This window comes from Equus asinus, chromosome 21 (assembly GCF_041296235.1).
Source record: "Equus asinus isolate D_3611 breed Donkey chromosome 21, EquAss-T2T_v2, whole genome shotgun sequence".
NCBI lineage: Eukaryota > Metazoa > Chordata > Mammalia > Perissodactyla > Equidae > Equus > Equus asinus.
Window position 1 is genome coordinate 48,915,477 of NC_091810.1, and position 16,340 is coordinate 48,931,816.

General features: G+C 50.8%; 1 protein-coding gene across 2 annotated transcripts; it reads left to right on the top strand.

The window, feature by feature from the left end:
- Window positions 1-64: 64 nt before the first annotated feature.
- MON1A (MON1 homolog A, secretory trafficking associated) lies at window positions 65-14,285 on the top strand. Of its 2 annotated transcripts, none has more exons than XM_044754245.2 (6): window positions 65-521; window positions 9,770-9,909; window positions 11,189-11,674; window positions 12,272-13,037; window positions 13,708-13,911; window positions 14,001-14,285. In XM_044754245.2, the coding sequence occupies exons 2-6, from the start codon at window positions 9,783-9,785 to the stop codon at window positions 14,002-14,004; spliced, it is 1,587 nt and encodes a 528-aa protein (XP_044610180.1). In that variant the 5' UTR covers window positions 65-521; window positions 9,770-9,782; the 3' UTR covers window positions 14,005-14,285. The 2 variants fall into 2 exon arrangements, with proteins under 2 accessions (XP_044610180.1, XP_014695953.1); XM_014840467.3 differs by having other exon boundaries at window positions 13,764-13,911.
- The last annotated feature ends 2,055 nt before the right edge of the window (window positions 14,286-16,340 follow it).

The following is a 16,340-nucleotide window of genomic DNA, read 5'->3' on the forward strand; positions in this document are numbered from 1 at the left end:
AATAAACCTCTAATTGGCTCCGGCGGCAGAGGGACCGGAGACTCTGAGCCTGCGGTCCAGCCGGGGCTTTGAGCTCGGAAGAGGCGCCTGGGCCTGGCCGGGAGGCTGGAGAAGGCGGCACCAGGGGAGGCAATCCCCAACCCGGGTCAGGCCCCGCCCCAGGCTCTGCCCGAATCTGGCGGCTAAAACCACGCCGTGGAGCCGCAGGCGACCGTGAGGGCGGACTACATTTCCCATAATGCACCCCGGGGGCGGGTCGAGCCGGGCCGAGCGGCTGGAGCTGGGCCTCTGCCGCTAGAGGCCGGCGAGGGCTGTCTTCCTGGGCCGGCTGCCGGGCGAGGGACGGTGGGAGAAGGCAGTGGCCCACGCTGTGGCCATGTCTGCGTTCGCAGGGTACTGTGGCCCCGCAAACCTGCGCTCTCAGTACGGGCCCTGCCGGACATCCGTGTCCTCCTGGGGGTCCGGCAGAGGGCAGTGACCGGCTATCTCTGAGCGTCTTGGGCCCCTCCCCCAAGAAACAGGTGAGTCCGACTGCCAACCCACGTGGCCTGGGGGCGCCGAGAGACTGGAGAGCTGTCATCCTTGAAGGGAGGGGCTTGAAGACTAGGGGCCTCTGCAGGCTACGCTGCCATTTGTGGTAGGAGGACTGGGTTTCTCTGGGTGCCTTAGCCGGTTGGCCCCCACCTGGGGAATACGAAAGGCGAGGCCTGGAATCCATCCTTTGGCTGGGAGGGCGAAGTACTGTGGGGGGCAGTGGCCAGGTTGGACCCGCCCCCCAACGCACACACATTGGGTCAGCAAAGTCCGCTCAAAGATCGGCAGAGGTGACTGTCAGGTGAGCGGGGCAGCTCCTGAAAGTGCCTTCGGGCTTGGGACTTTACTCTCAAGGGTGCCCTGGCTTAGATAACAGAGCTGCCCCTTGTACCCAGTGAGCCACCCTTTTTGGGCTAGAGTTTGCTGGGGAAGGTGAGCAGCCTTTGTCAGAGAGGGGAGTGGCCACCAGCAGTGACAAGTACCAAGCCATACTCTCAGCATGGAGTAGACATCCTGCTGAAGCAGCTACAGTACAGCCTCACCTGGGCCCTGTCTGCCACACGGCCATGCATCCTGGCATCACCTTCACAGATAGACCACTCCCCAAAGGGTTGAGGCAGGATGGAGCACTAAGCAAGAAGAGGGAGCAAGAGTGGTAGGGAGCCAGTAAGGAGAGGCGCTTGCAAGGCCCTCCCCCTTCCAGGGCAGATACTTGAGGGAGGGAGGCACACTAGAACGGCTGATTGAGCCATCTTGTTTGGTGACAATGCTTATAGGCACTACAGAGCACTTCTAGGGAAAGTAACAAGCCCTGGGGACTTCTAGAGAGGCTGCCTGAGAAGGGGCCCCAAGGGAGCATCTGGGACTGGTTCCAAGAGACCTCTCTTACTTAACTGCTTCAGGCCCAGCCTCCTAGGAGCTTCAGCTACAAAGGTTATAGTTCCAGTGGAGGTTGGAGTGGTTTTTGTTGTGAGTCACTCGCCCTTCCTGCCTAGTTTCCAGAGTAAATGTCCAGAGCACTGGTTCCTCAGGACTTCTGTCTAGATCCCCAGATTGGCCTTGGAGATTCTGAGATGCTTCATGGTCTCAGGTAGCAGGGGAACAGTTGTGAAGGAGGTGTCCACTAGCCCCTGCAAGCTGACCCTGCCCTACTCCACGTGGGTACCATGCTGGCTATCACTCAGCCATGCTGGGCTCGGTCACCTGAAACTTACAAGGGATCAGTGGGTAGTGGGCCCTGAGGACATTAGGCAAGCTGCTATAGACCTTGTTTGGGTCTTTGAGCCAGAGGTGCAAGGCCACAGAGCAGGGTCGTGTGGCAGACCAAGGACTTCAACTTGGGAGACACTTCCAGGAGCAGCAGAGAACCAGCAGTCTGTTCTTACAACTCCATGGCTGATGAATAGCCAGTTAGTCCTAGGCCAATAGACAGCTCTTAGGCCCAACATCACAGGTGGGTCACTTCAGGCCAGAGCCCACCTGGTTTCACAAGGTCAGAAGCACCTTTTCCCAGGCCACTTCACTAATGGCCTGGCTCAGAGTGAGCAAACTCTCAAAGGACTGATTTACATGGCAGAGACCACTGGATCTGTGTGTAAGTGCAACTACCCATGTTCTGAATGCTAAATAAGAATGATCATGATGTGCTAATGGCAGCAACTGAGTATACAGTGCCTACTCTGTGCTAGGGTAACCAAATTACATGGATTATCTTATTTAACCCTCCCACAACCCAATGAATCAGTACTATTCATTATCCCCATTTTATAGATGAGAAAACGGAGGCTTATAAAACCATTCCAGGTTAATTCAGGTCCCTCTGATTCCAGAGCCATTGTTCCTGAACATTTGACTATGTGCTACCAAGGACAAATCTTTGCCACAGACAGGAGTCTCCAGAAGCCACATCATAGCTGGGTGTTCTCTGAGGATCTTTCACCTTCTCTCTTCCAAAGTTGTTTATCTAGCAAACATTAATTAAACTCCTCTTGCATGTGGAGCTGACATTCTGAAATTTGTGACAGGTTACAGGGTGACCTACAATATAGAAAATTGTCAGAATCAGGGGTATTGCAGGAAGGCCTCTCTGATAAAGTAACACTTGAGCAGCAATCTGAAGGAGGTGAGAGAGTGAGTCATCTAGATATCTAGACTAAGCAGTGGAATAGGTGAGGTAGGGGGCAGGGGGAAAAGCAGGGAGATGTGGTCCAGGCAGAAAGTTCAGCAAGGGCCAAGTTCTGAAGTGAAAGAGTGCTCGTCATTTACATTTACATTATACTTAAGGAAAGCCAGTGAAGTCAGTGTGGTTGAGCTGAAGCAAAGTGAGGGGAGGAAAAGGGGAGGAGATAAGGTCAAAGAAGTAATGGGGGCAGGGGTAGACAGAGTGGAGCCTTGTACACCACTGTGAAGAAATTGGCTTTCTCACTGAGTGAGATGGAACCATTACAGAGTTGTGAGCGGAGGAATTATAAGACCTGACATGTGTTTCGAGAGGATCACTTTGAGTCCTGTGAGAAGTATAGACTGAATGAGGCAAGGGCAGAAGTGAGGGGAATGGTTAGAAGACTGTTGCAACAATCTCCTAGAGAGATAATGGTGGCTTGGACCAATGTGGTAGTGGTGGAAGTGATGAGAAGTGGTCAGATTCTGGATATGGGCATTTCCCACTTAACATCAGTAATCTGTTCCATGAAAGTTGGACATTCTATCTGGATCACTAACTTAGTGTCTGTTTCCCATTATTTTAAATGGGAAAAAAGTATAATGCTTCCCTCATCAACCCTAAATCCCCAATTTTCTAAAATGGTACTAAAACCTAGGGAAAATATATAACTAATATATGCTCAATAAATTATAGTGTTAGGATATAAAATGCTCAAAACATTCCCTCTTGATCGCCAAACAATGTTTGTTGCTTTAATGCAGTATCATGGCCTCTTTCAGTACCTGCAACAGCCATGATGCAAGTAAGCTCTTTTTCTTGGCACTCAGTGATCTCCTATGAGTTCTATTTGGAGTGTAATTTGAGACTTTAAAGGCACATTACTTTTTTAAGAATATAGATCACATTTTGATGATGTAAATATATATTTTTTCTGTATAAACATAAGCTGAATCAACACAAGTTTGTTGTATTAGTTATCTATTGCTGTGTAACAAATTATCCCAAAACTTAGCAGCTTAAAACAATAATGAATATTTATTACCTCATACAGTTCCTATGGGTTAGGAATTTGGGAGCACTTTAGCTGGATGGTTCAGACTCAGGGTCTCTCATGAGGTTGCAGTTATCTGAAGGCTTGACCAGAGCCAGATGATTTGCTTCCAATTGCTCACTCACATGACTGGCACGTTGGTACAGACTGTTTGCAGGTCTCAGTTTCTTACCATAAGATTCCCTCTGTAGGGCTGCTTGAGTGTCCTCTTGCATGGCTGATGGCTCCACCTAGAGAGAGTGATCCAAAAGAGCAAGACAGAAGCCACGATATCTTTTTCTTTTCTTTTCTTTTTTCTTTGAGGAAGATTAGCCCTGAGCTAACTACTGCCAATCCTCCTCTTTTTGCTGAGGAAGACTGGTCCTGAGCTAACATCCATGCCCATCTTCCTCTACTTTATCTGTGGGACGCCTACCACAGCATGGCATGCCAAGCGGTGCCATGTCCGCACCCGGGATCCAAACCAGTGAACCCTGGGCCGCTGAGAAGCAGAACGTGTGAACTTAACTGCTGCGCCACTGGGAAGGCCCCAGAAGCCACAGTATCTTTTGTGACCCAGCCTCAGAAGTCACACATTGTCATTTTCACATTATCCTATTGGTTACATAGATCAACCTGCTCAGCGTAGGAGGGGAATACACAAAGGTCTGAATACCAGCAGTTGAGGATCACTGGGGACCATCCTGAAAGCTGGCTACCATAGTTGGGTATTAAAAAACAAGAAGCATCCTATGGCGAAAATGTTAACTAAAGAGACATTTTGCTGGGTGTGCCTGTATTCTGAAGTACAGCTGACAGGATTTGCTGATGGTTTGGTTTGTGAGGTGTGGGGCAGAGAGGCATAAGAGATGACTCTAAGATTTTTCACTGAATAACTGAAAGGATGAAATTGTCTTTTACTGAGATTGAGAATACTCTGGGAGGAACAACTTTTTTTTTCTTTTTTTAATCTTGTTTATAGGACTGCTAGCACCACTCCAGTTCTTTGATGCTACTTTTTTTTTTTTTTTTCTGGGAAAGATTTTCCCTGAGCTAATATCTGTTGCCAATCTTCCTCGTTTTTTTTTTTTTCCTCCTCAAAGCCCCAGCACATAGTTGTATATTCTAGTTGTAAGTCCTTCTAGTTCTGTGTGAGCTGCGGCCACAGCATGGCTACTGACAGATGAGTGGTATGATTCTGCACCCAGGAACCAAACCCTGGGCTGCCAAAGCAGAGTGCACTGAACTTTAACCACTAGGCCATCAGGGCTAGCTTTTGGAGGAAAAACTTTTTAAGGGGATGATCAGGAACTCAGTTTTTGACATATAACTTTGAGACACTGTAAGACATCCAAGGGCAAATATCAAGTAGACAGCTAAATGTGTGTGCCTCTAGAAGTCAGAAGAGAGATTGATGCTGGAAATAAAAATTGAAATCATCAATGTGTCGATAGAATTTAAAATCATGAGACTGAATGAGATCACTAAGTGATTGAATGAAAACGGAGAAGAGATCCAAGGACTGAACTCTGGGTCCCTCAACTATAAGAGGACTTAGAAGGAGTGGTCCGCAAGGTAGAAGGAGAACCAAGAAAGGAGAGTAGTGTACCAGAAGCCAAGAGGAGAAAGTGTTTGGAGAGAAAGGAAATAATCAAATGTGTCCATTCCTGCTGCTGAGTAAAGTGAGATGATCCTGAAGGTCACTGGTGACCTTGATGGGAGCAGTATTGCTGGAGTAATGGAGGCAAAAGTCTGGTTGGAATGGGTTCAAGAGAGAATAAGAGAAGAAGTAGAGAAGCTGTGGCAGAGACACTTTTTTTTTTTTTTTGGAAGATTAGCCCTGAGCTAACATCCACCACCAATCCTCTTCTTTTTGCTGAGGAAGATTGGCCCTGAGCTAACAACTGTGCCCATCTTCCTCTATTTTATATGTGGGACACCTGCCACAGCATGGCTTGATGAGCGATGTGCAGGTCCACACCCAGGATCCAAACTGGTAAACCCCAGGCTGCCAAAGCAAAGCGTGCGAACTTAACCACTACACCACTGGGTCAGCCCCAGAGGCACTTTTTTTCTTTTTTTTCAAAGATTTTATTTTTTGTTTTTCTCCCCAAAGCCCCCTGGCACATAGTTGTATGTTTTTAGTTGTGGGTCCTTCTAAAGATTTTATTTCTTCCTTTTTCTCCCAAAGCCCCCCGGTACATAGTTGTGTACTTTTTAGTTGTGGGTCCTTCTAGTTGTGGCATGTGGGATGCTGCCTCAGCATGGCTTAATGAGCGGTGCCATGTCCTCACCCAGGATTCGAACTGGCGAAACCCTGGGTCGCCAAAGCAGAGTGCGCGAACTTAACCACTCGGTCATGGGGCCAGCCGCCTAAGAGACACTTCTTGATTACCAGATATCCATGAGCTCCCCACATTTCCCAGCCCCTCTGGCCACATGACTAGTTCGATCCAATCTGGGGTTTGAAGTATTTAAGAGCTGGTACATGACCCTCCAGCTCTGTCTTCCACTGCCAGGTGATATGGAAGGCATGTGTTCCAAATGGCAGAGCTATAAGATGCTAGTAGCCTAGATTCCTGAATCACTGCTTAGAAGAGAGCTGCTGTGAATTGCTACCAGTAGATTTTGTGTGAGCAAATAATAAGGCTTTATGTGTAAAGCCTCTACCGTTTTGGTATTCATTTGTTACGTAGCATAGCCTAACCTACCTGACTAATCAAACTCCAAGTATTATTTATTATTTTGAGGTTTGTTTGTTTTACAAAGGGTAGCAGAAAAATGGGGTGGTAACTAGAGGGGAATTATAGAGTTATGGGGAGATTTGTTTTAACTTTTTAATTGAAATAAAGCAAAGTTCACAAATGATAAGTATAGCTCAACAAATTATCACAGAGTGAACACACCCAAGGGAAAGTGTTTTGAAAATGGAAGAAACATCAGCATATTGGTGATGGGTAATTGAGAAGGGGAAACTCATGATCTTGGAGAGAGAAAGACAACTGTTGAAGCCATATGCTTGAGTAGGCAAGAGGGGCTGTGGTGGAGGAGTTAGATCTCAGTGGAGTGGAGACAGCTCATCTTTAGTAAGAAGAAGAATGGCAGAGTCTGGTAGGTGAGGTGAGGTGAGGTGGTGGTGGGAATCTTGGAAGTTCTCTCTTGCTGACTTCTGTTTCCTCAGTGAAATGGAAAGCAAGGTTATCACTGATAGTACTGAGAGTGAGCACTGGAGAAGGAGATGATAGGAATTTGAGGAGACAGAAGGTGTGAAGTTATTGACTAGGGGAGTGGGAAAGTGAGTAGACATAGAAATGTCGGGCATTCCCATTTAAAACAATGGTTCTGGATGCTCTCTTCAGAAAAAAACACATACCAATCCAGGTCGCCATCCAGGGATCCAGGTCGCCACCCAGGGAGCCAGGTCCAGAAGCCCTGGCCACAACTCTGGGACTGTCAGTAGCAATTTGCCCTCTACCTGAACATGGACAGACTCATCTCTCTGAGATCACTCTCTTTACATAGCAATGCAGACCCACTATGGCTTTTAAGTTAGCTTGTGAAATAATGATCTACAAGGTTCTCAAGTGGCCTCTGTCTTCCTGCTCAAGACCTAGGCATGCCCTAGTTTCCTTAGCAATCACCGCTCTGGGCTCTGTGGCATTGCAGTGGCTGTTTTGGCCTGTTTTGGATTGCTCCTCTTGGTCTCAGTCTCAGTTTCAGAGGAGACCTTTCTGGACACCTCCCCAGGTTCCTGTTGAGGGCACGCAGCCTCTTAGTTCCTGGCCCATTGTCAGACAAGATGGCCCATGCCTTGGTCTTCTGGGCTCTGACTCTCATGGGGAACCATCACTCTTGAGTGTCTTGATGGATGGGATTGGTGGCCTAGAAAATCCCAAAGGTAGATGTCCTCCCAAATAATCTTCCTTTGGTCCTACTCTGTGTGGCGTGATTCTGTTGGTCAGTGGTGCTCCCCCCCTACCCCACTTGCTCTGTGGTGCTCCAGGCTCAATGCAGGAGTGGCCACCAGGCCAGTTTCTGGCCCTGCCTCCCTGTCTGTCTGTTTTGCACATTGAACTTCTGCAAAAAATTAACTTGAAGAAAGGATTTCATAGCTTAAAACAAAGATGACAAAAAGAAGAGCTTTTTTTTCTTTAAGATTTTATTTTTCCTTTTTCTCCCCAAAGCCCCCTGGTACATAGTTGTGTATTTTTAGTTGTGGGTCCTTCTAGTTGTGGCGTGTGGGATGCCGCCTCAGCATGGCCTGATGAGCGGTGCCATGTCCACGCCCAGGATCCAAACCGGCAAAACCCTGGGCTGCCAAAGTGGAGCATGCAAATTTAACCACTCATCCATGGGGCTGGCCCCAAAGAAGACCTTTAAAATAAATTCTTTGGTACATATGTATGAGCTGCCTGGTAGGAGAGTCCTAAAGAGTGTTCTTGGACACAGACAAGCTGGGGCCACACAAATGCTAGTGATGGTGATGCTGTCTGTTTGAGAGAACTCTTTCCATCTGCTTTTTTAAGTACCTTCTTCATGCCAGACTCAGAGTGGAGTCGTTGCCTAAGGTTGCAAGCTAGTAAGGGACAAGGCCTCGGCTGTTCCTTATGGGCTCTGCTCCCAGAGGGCAAGGGCAGGATCTGCTTTGCTCACACTAACATCAGTCCCTCCCAGGCCCCTGGCCTGCCTGCAGTAGCCACCTCATGAGTCCTTGACTAGTCTCTTCTGCCCTTCTAGCCCATCCAGCCAGATTTCTCTTCCCTAAAGGGTCAGTGCCTCACATGGAATCCTTCTCCTGTGGACTATATGTTGCCTACCAAATGAAGACCCTTCAGCCTGCCATTCGGGGACCCTAGAGGCTTGACCCCCAGTGAGCCATCCAACTTTTTTTTTTTTTAAGATTTTATTTTTCCTTTTTCTCCCCCAAAGTTCCCCGGTACATAGTTGTATATTTTAGTTGTGGGTCCTTCTAGTTGTGGCATGTGGGACGCTGCCTTAGCATGGCTTGAGGAGTGGTGCCATGTCCAAGCCCAGGATTCAAACTGGCAAAACCCTGGGCCGCCAAAGCAGAGCGTGTGAACTTAACCACTCGGCCATTGGGCAGGCCCCATCCAACTTTTTTATGCCTAGCATCCATTCATGGCCACCTCCACCTGGCTCTGAGGCTGCAGAAGGACTGGGAGATCAGGCTGAGTTTGTCCTGGCTATCAAATGGGCACTGAGAATTGTCATGTCTATAGTTGTTTTTAATTGGTAAGGCAAACCCTGGTGCCAAATTCAAAAGGTACAAAAGTGTACTTAGAAAAAAGCAAGGCTGTAGACTGAAGACCAGCATGTTTGCTCTGACTCAATTCTTTCTTTGCAAGTGCCTAAATATCTAAAAAGAACCCCTGGTCAACTCAGTTTTGAATGGAGAAATGTTCTTGGTAAGAAGTGTAGTGAAAGATATCAAGAGAGAGAAGTGTCTCGGTTCCCAGCTCCAGCACTTCCTTCCTGTAGTGACATTGGGCAAGGTACTTAAACTGTCTCAGCCTCAGTTCCCTCATCTATAAAGCTAGCCTGATAGGAGTACCTGCCTCAGGGAGGAGGGACCAGGATTAGATAACTTAATCCACATAAACTTCTTAGCATGCTACCTTGGTACTAAATAAGTGTTAACTACTGTTACCAGTTTGTAAAAAAAAAATTATTTACATTTTATATACACTTTTTAAAAAAGACTAGAAGGAAATACACTAAATGTGAACAGTGAAAGATCCTGAAGGATGGGAAAATGGTAACTTCTTTCTTTATACTTTTTTGTATTTTTTAAGTTTTCTACAATGAATAGATATAATGAATTCTTACTTTTATAATCATAAAAAGAACAACATACTTCATTCTATAGACGGGAATACTCAGAACTCATTCCCCAGAGGTTTGAGTTAGCTGGATCCTGGTGAGGGACACTTTCCTGTACTTATCACTGTTAATTATACCAATGACCCCTGCCAACAGCACCTTCCCCCTTACCTTCAACAATGCCTTTGTTTGCCCCACAGGAGAGCCCAAGTGATGGCTGCTGACATGCAGAGAAAGAGAAGCAACGAATGCCCTGATGGCACATTGGCTCCTTCTGATGGGCAGAGTGTGGAGAGAGCTGAGAGCCCCACACCAGGACTGGCCCAGGGAATGGAGCCAGGTATGGGCAGAGTGTGCAGCCCCAGCCAGCTGACAGCTAGAGCAACCTCCAGGGCAATTGCAGTTCTCAACTACTCTTTTGCTCCCACTCATTCATGCATGTGTTTGGTCACTCATTGGATATTTGTCAGGTGCTGAGGATACTGCAGGGAACCGGGCTCAGTCTGCATCCGGGCTTCCTCTCATTCTATATCACTTGCCCCATGCTATTGGCTGCTAGTGTGGGCTTTCCTCCTATTCCCTGTGTCTACAGTGTACTTCCCTGGCTCCTTGTCCCTCCCTCCCTCAGCTGTCAGCTTAAATATCCCCTCCTCGTGAGTTGGGCCTGGTCTGACCATGGTCTGTACAGAACACTAGTTATTTTGTAATTTTATTTGTTTATGTATATATTGCCCATCTCTCTCATCCACAAGATTGTGAGCTCTTTGAGCACAGAGCGGTTGTATCCCCAATGCCTGGTACGGTGCCGAACTCATAAAAGAGACTCAAAATATATCTGTTGAACTATTTTGTCAAAAGAAAAAAAACCAGTAAAGACTGACATGGTCCCTGCCTTGGGGGAGCCACAGGCTAGGAGGGCCATTACAATGGAGTGGGTTAGGAGCTGTGGGTTCCTAAGCAGGGTCAGGGAAGCCTTCTTCCAGGGAGAGAGATTCACTGAGCACACGAGGTATTCCAGGCACAGGGCTAGGTGCTGGGCACACAGCAGTGAACACCCAGGTTCTTGACCTTGAGGGTCAACCCCATTGTAGTTGAGGAGGACAATAACTGACAACTGCCACAAGAGAAATCAAAGAGAGAGACATGGTAGAGTGCCTGGGGTTGGAGGTCAGGTGAGGAGCCAACTAACATCTTTGCTGAGAGCTGAAGTGTGACAAGGAGCAAGCCATGCAAGGGGGTGGGAGTGCCTTCCAGGCGGAAGGAGCAGCAGGTGCAGAGGCCCTGAGGTAGGTGGGGCATGTTGAGAGTGTCCAAAGAGCAGATGGATGAAGGCCAGTGTGACTGGGATGGGCAAGGCTTGTGAGGTGAGAGTGAGAGAGGCAGGCAGATACCAGCCGCCCCTGCACCCATGAGGGGTTTGGGTCTTATTCCCGTTGTGATGGGAGGAGACCGGTGGGCTGTAAGTTGCAGAGAGTCATGATTTGTAGCAGACAGAAGGAGGGAACAGTGGCTTGCTTCATTGGGAAAGGCAGTCAAGCTAGAGTGCCAATTAGGCACCTTGCTGGTGAGATGGTCTGCCAGTGGCTACTGCTCTAAGCACCAGTGCTTTTGGCCGGCAGGTGCCGGGCAGGAGGGTGCCATGTTCGTCCATGCCCGTTCCTACGAGGACCTGACTGAATCAGAGGATGGGGCAGCTTCTGGGGAGAGCCCCAAAGAGGGTGCTGGGGGTCCCCCACCGCTGCCTGCAGACATGCGCCAGATCAGCCAGGACTTCAGTGAGCTGAGCACCCAGCTGACAGGTGTGGCCCGAGACCTGCAGGAGGAGATGCTGCCAGGAAGCTCTGAGGACTGGCTAGAGCCCCCAGGGGCAGCCGGGCGACCAGCCACAGAGCCCCCCAGGGAGGGCACGGGCGAGGGGGATGAGGAGGATGCTGCCGAGGCATGGCGACTGCACCAGAAGCACGTCTTTGTGCTGAGCGAGGCTGGGAAGCCTGTGTACTCCCGCTATGGGTCAGAGGAGGCACTTTCCAGCACCATGGGTGTCATGGTGGCCCTGGTGTCCTTCCTGGAGGCTGACAAGAACGCCATCCGTTCCATCCATGCAGGTAAGCCACCTGGAGAGGGGGACTGGGAGGGCTCCTCTGGCCAGGGTTAATTCACAGGTTTTGGATTCCCAGGGACTTGGGGGCTGGGATGTACTGTGTCACCGAGGGCAGTCCCTCCACTTCACCCAGCCTCAGGTCCTCATCTGAACATGGGATAACAACACTGACTGCCTCATAGAGCTGTTGTGAGGGCCAAAGGTGGCTCTGACATGGGCTTTGCCCTTGGTAAGGGTGAGAAGCCTGGGGAGGTAACCAAAAAAATCCCTGGTCCTGAGCCCCACCCAGCTGTTGCCATTTAGCACAAGAATGTGTGTTTTTCTAAAGTGCTTCCCACATTTCAGCTGGTACCAGTCTGTGAAGCAGGTGGCAGGGACAGGCCCAGAGCCCTCAGGAAAAGGGGGCCATGGGCTGCTGTTTTTCTCATCATCCTGAAGCCCCTGCAGTGTACAGAGCTCTGAGGGAGGGTGGAAAGGATGTGAAAGGCGACAAGCTGCTCAGGAAGGCGGGCTCCGAGGGGACGGCCCATCCCAGAGGGCTTCCCAAAGAAGGGCTGAAGCTGACACCACTCCCCCCCTACTCCCCCAACCCCGCCCTCAGATGGCTACAAGGTAGTCTTCGTGCGCCGGAGCCCACTGGTGCTGGTGGCGGTGGCCCGCACGCGGCAGTCGGCGCAGGAACTGGCACAGGAGCTGCTGTACATCTACTACCAGATCCTGAGCCTTCTTACAGGCGCGCAGCTGAATCACATCTTCCAGCAGAAGCAGAACTACGACCTGCGGCGCCTGCTCTCGGGTTCAGAGCGCATCACCGACAACCTGCTGCAGCTCATGGCGCGAGACCCGAGCTTCCTGATGGGGGCTGCGCGCTGCCTGCCCCTGGCAGCAGCCGTGCGCGACGCCGTGAGTGCCAGCCTGCAGCAGGCGCGTGCGCGCAGCCTCGTCTTTTCCATCCTGCTGGCGCGCAACCAGCTCGTGGCGCTCGTGCGCCGCAAGGACCAATTCCTGCACCCCATCGACCTACACCTGCTCTTCAACCTCATAAGTTCCTCCTCGTCCTTCCGTGAGGGCGAGGCCTGGACACCTGTGTGCCTGCCCAAATTCAACGCAGCCGGCTTCTTCCACGCACACATCTCTTACTTGGAGTCTGACACCGATCTCTGCCTGCTGCTGGTCTCCACCGACCGCGAGGACTTCTTTGCAGTCTCTGACTGCCGTCGCCGCTTTCAGGAGCGCCTGCGGAAGCGCGGAGCCCACCTAGCGCTGCGGGAGGCACTGCGCACACCCTACTACAGTGTTGCCCAAGTGGGCATCCCCGACCTGCGCCACTTCCTCTATAAGTCGAAGAGCTCAGGACTCTTCACCAGGTAAGGGAGGGCCTTGGGGATATTGCTTGAGGGAGATAGGCGTGGGAAGGGGTGCTGGCTTGGCCTGAGCCCTGATGCAGTCCTGAAGCTGAGGACCCCTCTGGGAATGGACTGACTTGCTGGGTCTGTTTTACTCTGACACCAGGGACCCAGACTCCCTGTCACCCTACTCCCCATAGGCATACACCTCTCTAAGTACTTCATTACCCAGAAGGCCTCAAAATACCCATACACTGGGAGAAGAAATCTAGAACAGAGGTCTCCTGGATCACCTGCCCTGAGCAACTCTGCCTAAGAGTCATTTTGGTCCAGCCCAGGATGCAGAACTCCTCCACTGCTTCCTCCTCCAACAGAGGGGCTGGGGCCAGATGTGGCAGCTTCTGTCCTCCCTTTACCCTTTTTGGTCCAAAAGGTTCCCAGCTCACCTTTCTCCTACTTCAGACCTGTTACTCTGTCCTGGACACCTAAACTCAGATTGGTCTCTCCAAGGGAGGGTCACTAAAGATGCTGTGAACTTGGGGGTGGGGGGAGAACAGGTCTCCAGTCTCAGTCGGCCCAGTCCTGTCCTGGGGAGTCATTTGTGGTGGGGAGATAATGCCCTGTCCTGGGGGAGCATTTAGAGGATAGGACACATGGCAGAGTCTCCCTGGCTAGAAATAGGTCTTTCTAGGTCTCCAGAGAAGGCCGTGGAAGTTATTCTTTGTGAACCCACTTCCCCATCTCCAGCCCTGAGATTGAGGCTCCGTACACCAGTGAAGAGGAACAGGAGCGGCTGCTGGGCCTCTACCAGTACTTGCACAGCCGTGCCCACAATGCCTCCCGCCCACTCAAGACCATCTACTATACCGGCCCCAACGAGAACCTCCTGGCCTGGGTAAGGCAGCCCTGGGTTAAGCTGGGGTTCTGGGCAGGGGCCACAAGGGGTGTCTAACCTGGATGACCACTCTATGCTCCCTCCTCCAGGTGACAGGTGCCTTTGAGCTCTACATGTGCTACAGCCCCCTGGGGACCAAGGCATCGGCTGTCAGTGCCATCCATAAGCTGATGCGCTGGATCCGCAAAGAAGAAGACCGCCTCTTCATCCTCACACCCCTCACCTACTGATGGGAATGTGCATGGGCTCAGCCCTCCTAGGCACAATGGGCCAAGGAAGCCAGGGGAGCCTCCAGCTGGGGCTCTCCTCTTTTGCCCAGGCAGAAGGCAAGGACTGTGGGTTGATGTGTGCATTAAAGTGCTATGGGGAAGACACTTGTTGGGCCTTGTCACTAGTTCCTTCACTCACCCACTGTCACTCACATACAGACCCCAGATCCTCCTCCCTAGCCTCTGCCCATGCTTTCCCATGCATAGGGGCACAATTTGAGCCCCTCTCCTCCTCCCTCATACAGCATCAGGCCACATACGCTCAGAATCAGACCCTGGGCTGCGGCTGTTTTCATTCAGCTGAAATCCAGCCACATGTAAAGTGTTCTCTACCACCTCACTGGCCATGCCCTCCCCCCCAGGCCCACTCCCATACTCTTTCTGAGCCCCTGATGCCTCCCCTCTCACTCCTAGATGGGGTCTCCAGCCCACCTAGGAGTGAGAGGGGACCTCCCAACCACCCTGGGAGCCCTGGCTGTGGCTCTGCTTAATGGGCTGCTGTAGTGGCTGAGCTGAATAAGATAGGGACAGGCAAGTGGAGAGAGTCTGAGCCCTGGTGAGGTGGTCCAGTATTCAGCAACAAATTCAGAGTCCACCCTCATTATAGCTGTAGTCCTTTGAGGAAATTGTTCCAGCTTGGGCCTTCTTATGAAGAGCTGTCCACCTCAGCTCCCCCACCTCCAGCCAGCACATTCCTTGGAAAGGCCCCCAGGAGTGAGCTGGAGGGCCTGAGAGAAGACCCAGCTGACCTCTATGGCAGGAGTAGATCCTGCCCTAAGAAAGGCTGATGCCATGAGGTACACTGGGTCCTCTTCAGTCACCCTGTTCCCTGGCATGGCCCAGTCTAAGTGGGTCACCATGGACATTGCAGGAGGCTTGGCAGTGAAGGCCCAGCTCCATTCACTCTATCATGAGACTCTCTTTGGGCAGAGCCTAAGGCACAGTGCAGAAAGCCTCTACTTTGCTGCTGGAGGGCTCTCTCAGTTCTGCCACAACTTAACCATCTCATTGGCTGGGGGAGCAAAAGATTTAGGAAGTGTTTGTGGGAGAGAATGTCCACTGAATATGATCTTCAGGCTGTAGAGTAATTCACCCTCATGCAGTCTCTGAGAGCTGGGCCAAGGTAATCTGCCACTAAAACCAACCCATGTTGGAGAATGTGTCTATGTGGGTGTCATGGGCCAAGGATGTACTAGAATTATTCTACTTACTGTCCCAGGAAATGGAAGCATAGCCCCTGCCCTTGGCCCCACTTCAGATCACATTAGAATGGGTATAGCAGCAGGCCACTTGCCCAGACCCAAAGCCCCTGGGGGCCCACCACAGGTTTGGTGGGTGCTGCTCACCCTGCACACATGCCCTGGGTCTCTCTTCTGCTTGTTTCCTGCTTCTGCTCCTGGCTAGGGCACCAAACCACTGCTTCTGGGGATGTTGCCAGCCATCTGTCCCTGACTGCTACTGATGTTATTCTGGTCAGCAGTCAGCCCCTAGGCGCCCCTGTTGACTGCCCTGATCCCTGTAGGGCCCTTGGCTTCTCTGCAGTTCACCTATTTTGGGCAGGGGTGAGAAGGGGTAGTAACGATTAGATGACTGTGTGTACCTAGGACAGTAGGCATCTAGGAGTGTGTGGTTTATCTGTTTGGGGATCAAGGAAGCGATAACAAATAGGGAAGGCTCTCCTAGTGAAGGCATCTGCATGTACAAACGAAAGGACCTGGTAAAGAACTTGGATGACTGGTTTACAACGAAGCTAGAGGAATCTTCAAGGCCTAGGTTCTCGAACTTCAGGTAAAAGTCTGGCAATGGAGAGCCACTGAATGTTTTAAGGCTGCAAAGTGATGTGGTTAGAGAGGTCCCTGTGCTGCCACTAAGACAATCTCTTTGGGTTGGAAAAAGAGGCTGGCACTAGTTCTCTGGAGTAGTGTTTAGAGGGGAATGGGGGCAAAGTGGCTAGCACTCCTTCAAAGTGACAGATGCCAGGGTAGTTGGGCAGGTCCTAACCTGAAAAAGGGCCAGGCCTTGTGAGTTCACCTTGGGGGAGTGCTTGTACACAGCACTGCAAGGCCCCATTAGCTGACTTCCCCAGCATGGCTTACCTGTCCCTTCCTGTGGAGCAAGCGGATGGAGAAGGAGGAAGGAGTGCTTCTGTGGATGTCCGCT